This window comes from Tamandua tetradactyla, chromosome 17 (genome assembly GCF_023851605.1).
Source record: "Tamandua tetradactyla isolate mTamTet1 chromosome 17, mTamTet1.pri, whole genome shotgun sequence".
In the NCBI taxonomy this organism is placed as follows: domain Eukaryota; kingdom Metazoa; phylum Chordata; class Mammalia; order Pilosa; family Myrmecophagidae; genus Tamandua; species Tamandua tetradactyla.
In genome coordinates, this window is record NC_135343.1 from 48,008,117 (window position 1) to 48,026,953 (window position 18,837).

Consider the following 18,837-nt stretch of genomic DNA (forward strand, 5'->3'; position numbering starts at 1 on the left):
GTAAGATATTGGGTAATTGGAGCTGAAGGGACACAGATTGTGCAAAAGGACTGAATATAAAAACTCAGAAATGGACAGCACAATATTACCTAACTGTAATCCAATTATGTTAAAACACTGAATGAAGCTGAATGTGAGAATGATAGAGGGAGGAGGGCTGGGGGCACAAATGAAATCAGAAAGAAAGATAGACGATAAAGACTGAGATGGTATAATCTAGGAATGCCTAGAGTGTATAATGATAGTGACTAAATGTACAAATTTAAAAAATATTTTTGCATGAGGAAGAACAAAAGAATGTCATTACTGCGGGTGCTTAAAATAGATGGTAATTAATATTTTAAAATTTTACTTTATGTGTGAGACTAAAACAAAAAATGTTTATTTGGTACAAAATTTGTATTTTGACTAGTGCAATTCCTAATATAACTTACGTAGACAGCTTAATTGAACACCATAAGTACATGGAACCTTGAGTAGGACATGAGATTTTGTTGGTTTGTCCAGAGTGATGCCCTGATAAATCCCAGAGAGATTTGATCAGTGAAAAAAAAAAAGTATTTGCAAAGTCCCCTTCGGAGAACAGGGGAAAATTCAACTTCCCCAAGTTGAATTCTTGATATTCTCACAAGCAGTGCGGACAATCAGAGCTATAGTCTGAGCCCCCAATCTTGGGGTTTGTTCATATGAAACTTAACCCCAAAAAGGATAGGTCAAGCCTACTTAAAATTAGGCCTAAGAGTCACCCCCAAGAGAACCTCTTTTGTTGCTCAGATGTGGCCTCTCTCTCCAGCCAACACAGCAAGCAAACTCACCACCCTCCCCCTGTCTACGTGGGACATGACTCCCAGGGGTGTGGAACTTCCTGGCAACATGAGTCACAGATTCTGGAATGAGTTGAGACTCAGCATCAAGGGACTGAGAAAACCTTCTTGACCAAAAGGGGAAAGAGTGAAATGAGACAAATTAAGCGTCAACAGCTGAGAGTCCAGAGTCGAGAGGTTATCCTGGAGGTTATTCTTATGCATTAAATAGATATCATCTTGCTAGTCAAGATGTAGTGGAGAGGCTGGAGGGAACTGCCTGAAAATGTGGAGCTGTGTTCCAGTAGCCATGTTTCTTGAAGATGATTGTATAATCATAAAGCTTTCACAATGTGACTGTGTGATTGTGAAAACCTTGTGTCTGATGCTCCTTTTATCTACCTTATCAACAGATGAGTAAGACATATGGAATAAAGATGATAATAGGGGGAACAAACGTTAAATTTTGGAGTGAAATGCTGATGATCGGTGAGGGTGAGGGGTGGGGGGTAATGGTATGTATGAATTTTTTTCTGTTTCCTTTTATTTCTTTTTCTGAATAGATGTAAATGTTCCAAGAAATGATATGATGATGAATATGCAACTATGTGATATTGTGAATTACTGATTATATATATAGAACAAAATGATCAAAAGTTACGAATGTTTGCATTTGGTGTTTTTTGGTATTTAAAAAATAATGATAATAAATTTTAAAAAAAGATTAAAAAAATTCTAGTATGCCATTTTGAATAAACCTAAAATTCACCTGTAATTTGGACCTCTAAAAATAACTCAGCTCTCTAAGCCCAACTCTGCAAGTAAAATCATTACCCTCCCCACCACCATCACATGGGATATGACATCCAGGGGTGAAAATCTCCCTGGCAACGTGGAATATGACTTCCAGGTGCCCTGGCACCATGGGATCGACAATGCCTTCCTGACCAAAAGGGGGGAAAGAGCTGTAAGAAAAGAAGGTTTCAGAAGCTGAAAGAGTTCAAATACTGTCGAGAAGCTATTATGTAGGCTACTCCAAGGCAAGTTCCAGCTAGATATTGCTATTTATCATGGTTTGCCAGACCCTAACCAAAACCATTCCTACCAACCTTAAAGAACCCCTAGGACTTTATCTCAGATTCTACAAAGGTTCTATGCACTATGATTACTTTTTAGAAACTTACAGCCTCCAGATGGGTTCCTTGGCCAGGTAAGTCCTGAAACCCAGAGAGGCCAGCTCTCCATAACATCAACTAGTTCCATCCTCCTATTCCATATTATCAACAACCCTTTCCAACATGGAAAAGTTAGAATGGGCATAGCCCAAATACCCCTAAAGATTGGGAGAAAGATCAAAGGAGAAGGTGGAGTTATAACAGAGATGCTACAATTTAACAAATTTGTAAGACGGCTGAATCATTATATTGATATTTCTTTTAGTCTCCAATGTCTTGAAGCAGCTAGAAGGAAAAACCTAAAATTGTGGAACTGTAACCCATACTCAACTCTGGAATCTGTTCTATAACTAATTGTTGCAGTGTGCTTTGAAATATATTGCTTTTTCATGTATGTCATTTTTCACAATAAAAATAAATAAAATAACTCGGCAAATACTTCTCCTACAATAATGAATTCCTAAAATAATTCTTCTGGGGTAGGGAGTAACTTAGGAAGATATGCTGTGTACTCAGTTTTGAAAGTAAGGAAATTAGTGAGTTCAGTTCCTCCTCTTTGCTTTTCTCAATATCGCAACAACGAAGAAGCTCAAGAACTTGATTAACAAGGGAGGAGTCTATTTTACCTACTGTTATCAAGGGCACAGTTTGTTTTCTGAGGTATTAGGTATAATTCTGAGGGTCCTGGTATTATAAGACATTTATTTAGGAACTTCCGTTTCTTTTAAGGGTTAAGAAAACATTAATGTTAAATGTTAAAATAAATTCAGTAGATTGAAATGCTAGTGATAATGAAAGGGAAGGGTAAGGGGTATGGTATGCAGGAATTTTTTTCTGTTTCCTTTTTATTTCTCTTTCTGAATTGATGCAAATGTTCTAAGAAATGATCATGATGATGAATATACAACTATATGATGATAATGTGAGTTATTGATTATATAACAAGAATGGAGTAATCATATGGTAAGAATGCTTATGTTTGTATGTGGTTATGTTCCACTAAAAAAAAAAAACTTTATAACTAATTGATAAACAAAGATGACCTAAACTAAAGCTGTATTGAAAATCCATAGAACCTGCAAAAATCTAAAATTTACAAATTTAAATAGGAATAAGAGCTGAGACTCACATTTTAATCAGTATTTTTTTCAATATATTTTATTTGATGAAGTTACAAAAGTAGATACAAAATACTTTTTTAAAAGTACAGCAAACTGACTTAGAAAAATAGATAAAGTCCCTAAAGGTTTAAAAATACAACAAAATTTTTATGTAGAGAACATTTAAAAATATTTTAGATGATAACCAAGACTAACTTATGCAAACTATTTTATAAACACAATTTTGTTCTATAAAAAGTTTATAGCACACTTGTATAATCCATTTGGATTTACAGAATACTTGTTTGGAATAGAATCTGATAATGACAGAAAACCTAAATGAATTTCAATGCAGTTGTTTCAATAAAATTACTGCTACCACATGTAATATCAAGTCTATAACTGTCAAGTCTTTTATAATCTGAAATATAAAAACCTAAAGTAAAACACAGGAAGACTGAAAAGGACTGTTTCCCTTCTTTGCCAGAATTCCACAACAGTAATAATCAAATCCACTCACTGAACTGAATGTCAAAAAAAATAAAGTCCCCATAGCAAGTGCTCAATGTCTGGTATCCAGGCTGACAGGAGACAGCCACCTTTCAAGAAGCAGAGATAGCACCAGCACCAGGACTGGGGCTGCTTAGAAACAAATTTCTAGGAGTTATATTCGTTGGGCCTGGTTTTTGTTTATGCTTAGAAGGTGATGATATTATATTTGAGAGGCTCCACTTCCGGTACCTATACAACCTCACTGCTAAGAGAGAAGGCCAACAACAAACTTCAACAGTATCAGAAAAAATTAAAATCATCACCAGGATTGTTCCTCTTACCTCTGCACTACTAGAAAAACTTTCCCTTTGCTGTTATCAAAGTTATGGTGAAGACATTTGCATTTTTCCAGTAAGAAGGTACATGAGCCAGGGCTCTACAAGCTTAGAATGAAATACTTCTGTTGCATGACAGCCTTGTAAAATCAATTTATTCACACTCTGAAAAAGGAATAAAGGATACGCCTAGCTGTCAATACGAAAACTGCAGTAAAAGGAAGCTTCAATATTTAAACAAAAATCAGCATATCATTGTCCAAGATTAAAAAAAAAAAAAAAAAACCTGAAAATTAAAGCACCATACAATTAACTGCATAATTTAGTGAACACTAAGCCCTGTGACTGTAAGCAGGTGTGGGGAGCAGAGATCACGGACACTGAGAGGAGAGGGCATCTGTGGAGGGGAGTATGTATTGGAGAACAAGGTGTCGGGGCTGGAACAGCACTGGGAGATAAAGTGAGAGGGCCCAGAGACACTGATTTCTTCCAGCTCTTATTGCTTGCTGACTCTCTAGCCAACTCAGGAAGACACCCACTTCTTCCATTCTTGCCCCTTCCTCCAAGCCTTCTCTTTCCCTCCATCCCTGGCTTTGAATGGAAACAGATAATACTAACATTAGCATTTAGGCGCATTGTTGATTAAGAACATGATAATAATGTTTTTATAAAAAAAAAAATAGTCCGAGTCTCAAATTACCAACTTTTAATTTATAGCAAGTTGCCTTTATTACTAATCTAGGATGTGGCCATTTTTGTTTCATTATGGGGCTAGTCGTAAGAGGAAGATTTCTATCACCAAAAATAAATGCGGAAAAGTGAGACCCCCCGCTTTTGTTTGAGAATACTTAAAATACTAGAAATGAGAATGAAAGTACAACCCTAGTTGAGAAACATAAGTTCATTCCTTGCAGTCTTAAAAAAAGTGATTAGCATAAACATAAAGAGAGGTTTAAAGGGACCTTTGGATAACCTTAAGTCATCGTATATGGAATAATATTTCTTGTAGGGCTTTCTCTTTTATCATAAGCGATCATCCCACTCTAATTCCTCAATGATGTATGGTTTCATTCAGCCTACATTAGATGAAAGGTTTTATTTCCTTTGAAATTCTGTAAATAATTAAGAATTTATTGAAACAGTTATTAAAAATGGAATTTCTAAACAATTCTTTTCGAATTTATAGTCTAGTGGAATAATAAAAAAAATTTTTAAAACCATCAAGATGATAGTAAGTACTCTGCAAAAACAGATGAAACTGAAGTTTTGCCATTTTGGCAACTCTTCCAGTATACCTATTGTACCTCAATACATTTTTTTTTTTACCTCAATATATTTTTAATAGCCAGCTAGAGTTTACAAAATCCTAAAAACCAAATGATAAATAGATGCTTTCTTCATTAAAGGGAAATATTTTTTTATCCCAAAAGATATTTAAAAAATTTAAGTTTTGATACAAAAACAATTTAGGATAAACACCCAAAGGGACTCAATCCATTTGTTTAATATTAACAGAACAAAATCTTTTTTTCAACTTATTCCTCCCATTTTGTCTCCTTTAAACACACATGTATTAAAGAATAGGAAGAGCACACCCAACCTTTAGCTGTGTTATAACATGTGTACACCTTCATGGTTTTTATTGCGATTTTCCTTAAGTTACCCTATTGGGACAAAGTTTGTGTATTTTTACATTACTCTTAACTAAGTCTCAAGTCAAAATAAAAACATACAAAAGTTTTTTTTAAGGAAACTCAAAACAAAATAACTCAAGTACTCTGAGTACTTTCTTTCATTCCTCTACCCAGAATTTCAAGGCCTCTGAAAATCAACATGAATCAAAACAGTGGCTCTGAGGCCTAAGTTTGTTATAATTTTTTAGACGTTTTCTTTTTTTAACCCAAAACTACACATTAATTAATTTGAATGAAGCATTTGAAAATAAAAATCTACAAAATCATCCTTAGAAGCCTTAATAAAAATTATTCCTGATACACACATAGGCTCCTAACAATTTAGATAGGTTTATACGTTAATAAGTCCCAAATAAAGATTAAAAAATAAAATCACTTCAAATATAACTTTGATTGCTCCCATATGCTATATGAGGATTAAACTGCAATAATGGGTTTTATAAAAATATACACACAAATATATATTCTTATCTATAAAAACTAGCATACAAAGTTGAAACCAAAAAGTTATCTAAAGTGACACAAAGTGTTCTAAATGTTAAGGAAACTTAAAAATGCCTTTTCTATTTATAAAACAAGCGGAATAAAAGTGATGTGATCTGTGTTGTTAGAAATTTGTTTTGGAAACTTGTTAATAAATTACAGGTGAAAATTCTTAATATCCATTAAACTGTCATGAAGCAGACTCAATCTTTTCTTCAGCAAAAGATAATAGGTGCACTAATAAACTCTAGGTCAGTCATTATATATTACAACCAAGAGAGCTTCTGGGACAGTCATAGGCATGGTCACATAGGGTTTCAGAGTGGGCTATGCCCTGAAGGTCTCACCCTGCAGCTATGAGGCCAACCTACCTTTGGGACAATTTTATCTGTAGACATAGACAATGGGTGCCTGTTTTCTTAAAGTTTGTATTACTAGTCTATAATAGATAGCAAAGAGATAGCTCTAGCAATAGATGAAGCAAGGGGGAATGATGTTCCAGAAGAAACATTTATCTGTCTTTCGATCCAAGCTTCTCAATTAATTCCTGAAGAGGTGCCAATTCACGCCTATCAATCAGATTAAACTCCTAAAGAAAAAAGAGAAATGAAATTCAGAGATGTATAGACACAGAGGGAGCACATTGTGAGAATAATTAACAGTACTGAATGGTATGTGAATGTGATGGAAGGGGTAGTTTAGAGTCATGTCACTAAAACAAAACGTTGGAGGTTAAAACGTGGGAATGTGTAACAGTGAATCTTATGGTGGACAATGTCCATGATTAACTGTACAAATACTAAAAAGTTCTTTCATGAACTAGAACAAATGTATGACACTGTTACAAAGAGTAATAGTAGAGGGTTATAGAAGAAAAAATATACCTATTGCAAAGAATGGACTATAGTTAATGGTAATATTTCCTCAACAGTAACAAATGTACTACACCAATACTATGGGTCAGTAATACGGGAGGATAGGGGTATGAGGTTTGGGTTTCCTTTTTAATTTTTTTTCTGGAGTAATGAAAATATTTTAAAATTGATCATGGGGTTGCATGCACAACTATGTGATAATACTGTGAGCCAGTGATTGTACACTTTAGATGTTTTTTATGGTAATGAATAGCTCTCAATAAAATTGCATTTAAAAAAATGGATCTAAAATTAGTAATCTAAGTATCACTTAGAAAAGGGGTTCCCAACTCTACTTTTCCAAAATCCAAAAGAAATATGGAATGATCTCTGCGAACACTCTAATATGATAAACTTTATTCTCTTTTTAAAGGTATATGGGACTTATTTATTTTTTTGGCATGGGCAGGTTCTGGAAATCGAACCAAGGTCTCTGGCATGGCAGGCGAGAATTTTGCCACTGAGCCACCATTGTACCACCCAGGACTCATTTACTTAAATAAGCAACTGTACATATTAGCATGGTCCTCACTGTGTAAAACATTAAAATAAAAATTGCAAATAGGTTCAAATTTGCATAGAAAATATCTATAAACTACACTTGAACTTTTTAATTGTGGCACTGGGTCTTTTTTACTGATACATACACAGAAATATATGTCATTCAATCTCAGAAGGAAGACAGAAAATGGTATATGGAACTGTAATACACAGGATTAATACTGCCAAATATTTATTATAAAGCAATTAGGTTATTCCACTAAAAAACAATATCCAGATAAGACAAGTATACATTTTATAAACATATATAGAATTATATATCTCCAAAATTAGGCTAATGGAATCTCACATCTTTTATTCCTTTTCAAACAATGTCAAGTATTTTGATTTTTAAAAATTCCAATTCCAATTCAAATAAATCCAAGAAAAGGATGCTTTCATCAACATGATTTAACTTACCTGAACAAAGAAAATAAAGTGCTTAAAGGAGGTATTGAGGTGGGCCTCCTCCTGCAGCTGCATCACAGAATCAAAGTGCTGGTGATAAATATGGGCATAAACCCTAAATAGACGCTTTAGAATAGTCTTTGCCACAGACATAAAGTTTTTGGGAAATGGGACACCTATAATCAAATACACATACACATCAATTAGTTTTTTTATCTAACTGAATAGCAGTTTTGACAGTACCATGAACAACAATCTTAACATACAAACACATATATTCAAATATATACAAGTTCATATCCTTATTCCCTAAAGACAGACAATACTGTACTTTCCGCCTTAGAACAGTAGGTACAGTTATTGAGTTATATTAAGGTTTTGATGAATCAAAATTCAAATTTAATTTTAATTGTTGTAATATTAGAGAGCTTCTTCCTAAGTTAAATGCAACATGAATAAATATCTTGATTATAAAAGAAAAATTTAACATTCTATATTTAGTAACCCTAAAGAAAAATACATGCTCGTGCACACACACACACATACCAGACTGGAAATTGTTCTAAGGCCAAAAAAAAGAAAGGCAAACTTCAAGTCATTATAATTTAATATCAATAAGTAAAACGTATTCTATTTTCTGAATTACTCTGGAAAGCCAGGTTAGAAGGAATTAGGATCAGACTGAGCATTGGGGCTCTAGTTGTTCTATGCCTGTGTGTTTTCAGGATACAGTCCATACACTACTTCCATCCTACTGTAACAATTTTTAAGATGCTTATGCTATCACATTTTAACATCTCTGAAATCAGGATCCATCTTAAAGGAAGTATACTTAAAATTAATGTCCATCTTAAAATTGATGTCAAGTAACAGTTACTTTTTCTTAGTACTTACATAAAATAACGTTGCATCTTACAATCAATGTATCTTAGATTTGTTAATATAGAGTAATCCACACTGATAACATTTTATTCAAGTGCTGTATCAGCTTCCCAACATCTTTAACTTGGGTTTGTTCCAGAAAGCAGAAACTAGGATCTGCAACTCATTAAAAAAAAAATGCAAATATTCTGGGGGGAAAGGGGAACTAAGAAGGGAAGCATCCCCCATTTCCTTTTTCAGGAAGCATGACCCCTTAGGCTAGGAAAATGAAAATAGCACTTTAAAAATAAAATAAAATAAAAAGTTGGGGACTCCTATTTTCAGAAAGAAAATTGGCTTTCCAGAATAATTCAGAAGATAAAATACCTTTTACTTGTCGACACTAAACTATGATGACTTAGAGGTGAGATTAAAATTAAAATTTTTTTTTTATTAATTCCAATTTTAAAAATCAACTTTCTCACTGTAAAGAACTCTACAGTAACTGTTAGAATACGGGAAAAATCACCCAATTTACCACATATGGTGAATGCATTATTCTGGTTTCCTTCATACAGAACAACTAGATTCATAATTTATGGTGTATCAAATACGGTGAATTTTTATTCATTAATCACCATCGTTCTTCAACAATATGACTTTAGAGTTTAGAGGGTCTGCTATCCTTAAATGATTACTTTTGTTATCTTCGTGCCTAATGCTGCATCCAACACAGTACATATGCAAGACACACACATTACATATATGTTATCCAATATTTTTCCAAGGAAATTGTCTCAGATCTTAGATTAGAACTCAGTGGGAAAACATCACCCAATATATAAGAATTTCTTTTCACTTTTTAATGTGTAGTTTTCCTATGTTTATTTTAAATCCAACTTTTCAAGTAAGCATCTATTTAACCAAGAGACACCCAGATGTCATTTTGTTACATTGTATAATTAGAAATGCATCCATTTAAGAATTCCATGAGCACTGGTTCTTTTTTGCTAAAAATTTTAAGTAATATAGTTATATGACCCTTTATTCTATTCTGAACTAAAACTTACAGAATTTAACTTATACCTAAAAACTTGAAGGGAAACTGTCATTAATATAATATTTATATGAGTTAAATATGTATAGTTTAATATAATACTTATATGAGTTAAATATTAAAAAACAATCATTTATCGGAGGATTTGGGTTTTCTTTTTTCTTTTTATTTCTTTTCTGGAGAAATGGAAATGTTGTAAAATTGATGATGGTGATACTTGCACAAGTATGTGATGATCCTGTTAGCCAGTGATTGTATACTCTGGATGATCTGTATGGTGTGTGAATATATCCCAATAAAATTGCATTAAAAAAAAAATCATTAAAAAATATAAATGAATTAAATGGATGCCAGAAGTTTCTTTGTTGCTAAAATTACTGCTATTAATACTAAAACTATTAAACAGCCATAACATTGTCAAAAAGCAACTTTCAGCAGTACATCTAATAATTAAAAAATTGAAGAATAAGTAAACTGGTAAAAAAACATCATAGAATCCAATAAAGAAGTTCTACACAAAGGAATAAAAGTAAAATCTAACAATTGTTAAAAAAATAAAAAATAGTTAAACCTCAGAATTATCCACAAGTTATAGGCATTTACACACCAATTGAAACTTATTCTTAAAGAGATAAAAGTGGACATTTTGAATTGTTCCAAAAGGGCAGGAAGAAATATAAATAAATCTGCGAAACAAAAGATGCAATTTGAAAGACATTACTAAAATTATACAGTCTCTAAAAGATACAGAAAGGGGGTAGATTCACAGTATACAGGAATTACTGAAGGTAACAAAATAAAAATTAGACAAAACAGTAGGAAGAAAGTTCAGGATCATTTTTTTTTCAGACTCATTTTTTAAAGTTAAAACTGAAAATACAGGGCTCACAGAGTCACAGACAAGATTAAAAACACCTCCTCTAAGAAAAGCTTTAATTAAAATTCAAGAAAACCCACAAGAACCCTATTTGTGTATAATCAGAAAAAAGCTGTTATATTAGGAATTGGATAATCCAAAAGCACACAATCAGGAGACAGTAGAACACTTGCTCCAAAGAATCACTTGCCCAGCCAAGTTCTCATTCAAACTTGAAGGTAGAAAATAACTGTTAAGGACCTCTGAAGTCTGACAGGAATTTTAAATTAAACACTTTTTCTCTTAGAATTTACAAATGGGCATCTTGATAATAAAAGGAATATTAATAACGCAAATATATTACAAAAAATTTATAATGAACAGTTCTATCTGAAAAGAATAAATAATTGGCATAGGCAGCATGTGAATAATAGTTAAATGAGAGGGATAAGGATTCTAGAATATTAGGATGAATTGTTGAAGAATGGGAAGCTAAGAAAAGAATGGGAAGCTAAGAAAAGAAGGTGAAGCTAAGAAAAGAAGTCCCTTCTAAAAAGGGAGACATAAATGAGTAAAGAAATAAGTAATTTGTTTTAATCTAAGTACTTTCCAAGCTGACTTTTTAATAGGAAACATGCATGCACAGTAACTCTATAACAAATGATCTGTGACAAAGGAAATAAAAAGCTTAACAACAGAAGGGAACACCTTGTTACCAAGAGTAACAATATGACATAAATTTTACTCCCAAAAGAGCCTCTAATTAGACTGCAAAAAAAGAATCAAACAATATGCTGTTTATAAGACATCCTCAAACTGACAATTACAAGGACTAATCTTATCCATGAATACTGATGCCAAATTCTTAACCAAAATATTACCAAATAAAAAACACTCTTTTCAGGTGGGCCACAATAGCTCAGCAGGCAGAGTTCTCACCTGCCATGCCAGAGACCCAGGTTTGATTCCTGATGCCTGCCCATACAAAAACAAAACAACTCTTTTATTTGTGAATAATATCCAGCAGGATATTAAAAAAATAATTGAAAAATTCTTATGGTAAACAGTATGTACTGGAAAAAGATCTGATAAAACTATTATCATTTTTTATTTTAAAATTTTTTGCAATATTATTATTTTTTTAAATCCATACACTTTAAACCAAAAGCAAGATTCCTGCTTAAGCATCCTCGTCTAGCTTAAAGATCACCAGCCTTCTCCAAAGACCACCTGGCTAAAGAAACTGAACCTGATAAGGACTGAAAGTTGCCTGATGTCTCTCTCACAACCAGTTCAAATTATTTTTGTATCGCTTTCAATAAACTGACAGCTACTACACACACAACACACACACACACACAACACACACACACACCACACAATTGCTGCTTAATACTGACCAAAGGCACTTGGAAAAAAGTAAGGAAACAATAAAAAGATGCCTGCCATCATCACCATTACCCAGCATTGCTCTGGAAGTACTAGTGAGTATAATTAGATAAGAATTAAACAAGAAATACATATATATCAGGAAAGAAGAGGCAAAAATAACTATCTTAATATGATGATTATACACCTAAAAAAAAAAAAAATCCAAGAGAATCAACCAAAAGTTATTAGAAACAGAGTCTGATAGTCAATTATAAAATTTACATAAAAATCCCACATACCAAGAATAGCCAGCTGGAAATGAAATATCAGTTTAAAAAAAAACATAAAATGCCTGGTAGTAACCTTAAGGAACATACAGAATTAACAAAAAGTAAACTATGGCTTTATAAGAGGAAATAAGACAAATTTAAAAAGACAAAAATAAATGAAGAAGCATACCTTGTTTTTTGATAGGAAGACTCAGTATTATAACAAGAATAGAAATCCCTATATTAATCTATAAAATGAATGCAATCATAAAAATCTGGAACATTTATTTTTTTTACCTTGACAAAATGATTCTAAGTTCTCTGGAAGAAAAATAACCCAGAATAGCCGTGAAAATTCTGAAAAAGAAGAGCAAGGAAAGGAGACCAGCCCTAGAAGATGCTAAAAGATTTATGACTACAGTAATTAAAAGTGTGAAATTCCTATAGAATCAGAGAGATTAAAAGACCCATAAATATATGACAATTTGACGTGCATATATGATAATCAGGGAAGACATGAGATTATTCAATAAACTGTACTATTGGGACAAACTGGACAGTATTTTCATCTGGAAAGAAATGAACCTAGTGTTCAGAAAAAAATTTCTGATAGACCAAAGATTTAAATGTGAAAATAAACCCACAAAAGCACAAAATAAAAACATGGATAAATATTTTTATAATGTTGAAGTGGGGAAATTTTTCCAATTATTGATTAAATCTTAGAAGTCACAAAGGAAAGACTAATAAGACAAAATAAGAAAGTTATATAGAGCAAAAACACTTAATGAACAAAATAAAACAAAAGGCAACCAGGAGAGAAATATATACAACATATATAACAAAAGGCTAATTTCTTAACATACTAAGAAATGTTCATAGGATATAAACAGAAACACAATGATCAACAAAAGACGCTTAATCTCTCAGTAGTTTAAAAAATGTATATTAAAACAAATACATTTACTCAATTAGAACAGATGGTGGGAAAAGATTAATAACCAGTGTTGGTGAAGAAACAGGCAGGCACAAATATGGCTGGAGAGAGTATGTATACGTTGGTATGATCTCTCTGGAAGGGAATTTGGCAGTCTCTATTAAATTTTCTTTTACATAATAAAAAACATTAAAAAGGACATCAAATATTATTATTTAAAAAGAAAAACAGTTCTTTAACATTAACTCACCAATCTTAGAAGGAAAAAGAGTTTCATCATCAAGCTGATCCTGAACCCAAGTCATCAAATAGTCGATGTATTTTGGAGCAGAACATTTGATTGGCTTTTTAATATTAGTACCATCTGCCCAATGGTACTCATATCTGGAGAGAAAAATGTTTCCCGATCAAGTTTTAAAAACACTAACAAATGTACAACTTGTAATCAAAGCAAGATCACGTTTTGTCAATGGAAGTTACTTTCAACTGTAATAAATTATTAAACATTCTTACGAAAACTAGTCAGAAATTCCTTTGAAATTATTCCAAAATGTGTTAGTCATAACCGTAAGAGAAAAGGGAGGTAACTGGGATGTTATAACACCAACCTCGGAAAGATAAAAGAATTGCATTCCTGTCTGTGAGGCAGGAGGATGCTGAGGACCAGGTAAGGGGCTATGGATCTATTATATTCTTATATACTTGGCCATCAAGTTATCATCAGTAGAGCTAAGATAATAAAATCCTGCCTCTTGGAGAGAGTGTTAAGAGACCCTTACGCATGCATACTCCCCCAACCTACTTTGCTAAGCTACAACAATTAACAAGTTACGTTACACTACGTAAAACTTTAAGCCATAAATAAAATTATTTTTCTTATTTATTTTAATTTGTTTTAAAGAAACTTGAGGAATAAATCTTAACACAGCACAAAATAAAAACATCCTCCCTAAAATACGCTAATAAAAATAGGCCTATAAACTCATTGGGCTATCTTTTTTTTCCTTTATATCTGCTGAAGTCAGAAAGGACAATCTTTTCCAAGAGGTTAGGATTCTGATACCATCTACCATAATATATAAGTAGCCATTTATAGAAAAAAAAAAAGATTGGAAGGAAACACACCAAAACATTAATCCCATCACATCCTGACTTACCATTATGGGTGATAAAGAGTTTCAGATCTTTTTTCCTTTTTCAGTATTTCTAGAAATTTGTTATAGTCAAGATATTCTTTTCAATATAACATCTTTAAGTCAGATAATTAATTCTTAACTGTGCTGCTTTAATTAACACTAAATAAGCACAAAAAGAAAACCTAATCAAATATTAAAAGATCAACTAAAAACTTCCAAAAATTTCCCTTAAAAACTGAAGCAGTGGAAAAGAGAAATATCTAAAGATATGTTTTACTTTTTCTCATTTCTTACATACAGGAAGAGCTGCCTCTAACTTGTTAATCAAAACAACACAGGTGTGCATGAAGCAAATTCTGGGTGTTTATTGAACATAGTCCTAAAAAACAGCATTATGAATTTGCTGACTATTCTTTACAAAGCATAATAAAACAAACAAACAAAAAAACCTAAAGCAGAACCATAAATATTAACGAAATCAAAAAAACAGAACTTTCGCAATGCAAGATAAACTCACTTTCTCTAATTTTACTCCTACTGTAGAACAGTCATGCTTACTAAGATGCAATCATACAATCAAAACACTAAGTGCCCATACACCAAAGTATTTAATAACTTAAAGCTTGAAGGTAAGTATTTAAAAACTTATAAAATTAAATGTCTTAACACAAGAAAACACCATAAAACCAAAAATACTCATTAATTTATATCTATTAATGTTAAAGCTAAAGGAATTAAATACATATAAAATAGACCGACTATGTACCGTGGACCTGCAGACATGACTGAACAACTTGCTTCAGTGCAGAATTCTGTAATAGTTCCATATAACATGTTGATCTGGTTGAAGAAATCCACAGCTGAAAGAGAGAATAGCATGTCTGTATAAACATGACAAAACATCAGATCTTGATCAAAGAAAAAACGAACAATGCATTCAAGTTCTTGGCTAAACCCTGGGAGATTCAACAATCCAATGATACTATGAATTCTCTTTTTAAATTGTCAATACATTAAGCTTTTAATCTGTATATGACAGTAGGAAAATGAAATATTGGGTAATTCAAACTTTAAGGCAAATATTACACTAGAATATACAAATTTCCCCTTTGGATGACTACATCCAAGGGAATGAAAAATCTATAGCTTCTCATCAGTCTGGACTAGACCATACCATTTGTGCTTGGAAAGGGAAGAAAAGTGTTGAGGAACATATTGTGAGAGAAATGTGTGCCAGCTGTATCAAGCATTTAAAAAAACTAATTGGGCGGGCCACAGTGGCTCAGCAGGTAAGAATGCTTGCCTGCCATGCCCGAGGACCCCGGTTGGATTCCTGGTGCCTGCCCATGTAAAAAAAAAAAAGAAAAAGAAAAAAACTAATTCAGTATAAACATTTAAAGCTCACTGCATTTTGAGGTCATAACAAGACATAGGACAAGTCCTTTGGTCTGGAGTCTCCAACTAACAGTAGAAAATTAAAAAGAAATCTATAATACTGGATATAAAAAGAAAGCATTCAAAGGCCAACAATAAGCATAAGAATTCTGAGAAAAGAAACATCATGAAAAGCTGCTATAGTCAGTAGTTTAGGAATACTTCCTAAAAAAAAGGTGAGCTTCAGCTAGATTTAGAAGAACATGGCAGACGACAGAGGCGAGTAATTCACTTTACTGAGTGAGGCAAATGCTTTGTGCAAAAACAACCATAAGAGCCTTGGAAAGTTCTGGAAGACATTCTGGTCCCTTGTCTGAAGGAGTCCCTAAAAATCAAATACGCTTTTCTAAGTTTCTTTAAAAACAAACACAAAAAGCTGCCATCTGGTCAGAAGGAATATCAATACACAACTACCTTATAACTTAATCACTTTATAACTTATTAGTCATACATGACTCAATAATCATTCAAAATGAAGACTATGCCTAGATGGTGTGCTGGTTTATTGGTCTAAGGCAGCTGCTTCAAATGTGGTCCAGGGATCTCTGGTGGTATATGAGGTCAAAACTATTTTAATAGTTGTTTTCAATCTCACTTTCTCAGGATGGTACAGTGGCATTTTCCAGTGGTTCTATGGTGTGTGATATCAAAGCAGATTGAATGCAGAAGCAGATATTAGAATCAAGCTATCTTCTAATAAGCCAGACATTAAATAAGATTTGTAAAACTATAACAATGCCACTCTTCACTAAAACTTGTTTTGGGATGGTAAATGTGTTAGAAAGGATATGGAGAAAGAGGACATTCATTCACTGTTGGTGGGAATGTAAAATGCAGCCATTGTGGAAAAAATTTGGTGACTCCTCAGGAAGTTAAGTATAGAATTACCATATCACCCAACAATCCAACTTCTAGGTATATACCCCAAAGAACTCAAAGTAGGGACTCAAACAGACATTTGCACACTGATGTTCACAGCAGCAGCATCACAACCGCAAAAACATGGAAGCAACCAACGTGTCCTTCAACCAATGAATGGATAAACAAAACGTGTGACATTCATTCGTTGGAATATTATTCAGCTGTAAAAAGGAATAAAGTTCTAATACATGTGACAACATAGATGAACCTGAAGACATCGTGTGGAGTAAAATAAGCCAGACACAAAAGTATAGATACTGTATAATCTCATTGACATGAAATAATTAGAACGAGCAAATTCATAGAATCAGAACCTAGAACACAGGTTACTAGAGGCCAGGTAAGGAATGGAGAGTTAATGCTTAATTGGTACAGAATTTCAGTTTGAGGTGATGGAAAAGTTTTAGTAATGGATGGTGGTAATGGTGGCACAACACTGTGACTGTAATCAAAACCAATAAATTATATTTTTGAGTGTGGTTAAAAGAGGAAATTTTAGGTTATGTATATGTGTGCTGGCATGAAACTGTTATGTACCCCAGAAAAGCCATGTTCTTTAATTCTGATTCAATATTGTAGAATGGGTTCTCTTGACTAGGTTTTTTCCATGGAGATGTGACTCCTCCCATTCAAGGTGGGTCTTAAATTGTTTACTGGAGTCTTTACGAAAGCTCAGGGATAGGGAGAGTTCAGATCCCACAGAGATGCAGACCTTTGAACATGCAGAGGCCCCAGATGACAGGAGCTGGGTGAGCTGAGAGAAGCTAGACAGGAACCAAAGCCCAGCAGATGCTGCCATGTGCCTTTCCATGAGATGCTAAGCAAACCAGAACTGGAGAAAGTCAAGGGAAGCTAAGAGAAGAAATCTAGAGTTGCCCCAAAGAAGCTAAGAAAGAACCAGTAGACACTGGCTAAATGCCTTCCCATGTGACAGAGGAAACCCAGATGCCATTAGGCCTTTCTTCAGAGTCAAGCTACCTTTTTCTGGATACCTTAGTTTAGACACTTTTATGGCCTTGGAAATGTAAACTTGAAACGTTATAAATCTCCTTTATAAAAGCTGATCCATTTCTGGTGTTTTGAATTCTAGCAGCATTAGCAAACTAAAACAATATGTTACTTTGTTACATATAAAATAAAAAGAAAACTTTATTAAGGAAAATCATGAACTATAGTTAATAGTGTAATTATAATAATATTCCTTCATCAATTATATCAAAGGTACCGACTAATGTAAGCAAGGCATTATTAATGGAGGGGGGAGTATATGGGAACTCTGTATTTTCTACATTACTTTTCTGCAAATCTACAACTTCTCTAATATAAAATTTATTTTAAAAATTGTTTAGAAAAGAGATCATTTTTCATGAAATATATTTGTTAACATGTAACAGGTTTATTATTTCAAAATAATTTTTAAATACATATTTTTAAAAAGTATCAGCTTTACTTTCTAATATGGTAAATATCACTACATTTAACACCTCTTCCTCTGTGACTCTCCTGCCTCCCTCTTTTGCTTATAAGAATTCTCATAATTTAATTAGGCTTACCTGGGTAATCCAGGATACTCTTCCCATCTCAAAACCCTTAACTTAATCACATCTGCAAAGTCCTTTGTGCCATATAAAATAACATATAATTATCAAGATCTGGAGATTAAGTAATGGAAATTGGAGGTGGAGGTATACTATTCTACCATACTGATTTTCCTATACAAACCGTTATCTCAAGATAATCAAATAATTGATATGAGGAAGTTTAACCTTTATAAAGTTTATGAATTTGTCAAAAATAAAATGACAGAATCAGAATATCAACATTTTATAACATCTAATGAGTTAATGGATCTAGATTTGCATTATTCAAGAGTAACTACTACTATATAACAGCTACTGAGCACTTGGAAGGTGAGTATTCCAAACTGAAATGTGCTATATATCGAATGTTGAAGATTTAGTATGAAGAAAAGAATTCTAAAATATCTCATTAATAATTTTTACATTGATAACATGTGAAATGAGTCAGATATTAGGTTAAACAAAATATAT

The 18,837-nt window shown here is 32.9% G+C and overlaps 1 protein-coding gene across 2 annotated transcripts in view; it reads right to left on the reverse strand.

Annotated features, from left to right (window-relative positions):
- Positions 1-3,108: 3,108 nt before the first annotated feature.
- The window catches only part of MOB1A (MOB kinase activator 1A), a 31,280-nt gene continuing 15,551 nt past the window's right edge, over positions 3,109-18,837 (reverse strand). For both annotated transcript variants that reach the window (XM_077134601.1, XM_077134600.1), the window contains 4 exons: positions 15,198-15,291; positions 13,546-13,679; positions 7,957-8,120; positions 3,109-6,671 (listed from right to left, as the gene is read on the reverse strand). In XM_077134601.1, coding sequence (XP_076990716.1) covers positions 6,594-6,671; positions 7,957-8,120; positions 13,546-13,679; positions 15,198-15,291 — 470 coding nt within the window. In that variant the 3' untranslated portion in view covers positions 3,109-6,593. The remainder of the gene's footprint in view (positions 6,672-7,956; positions 8,121-13,545; positions 13,680-15,197; positions 15,292-18,837) is intronic.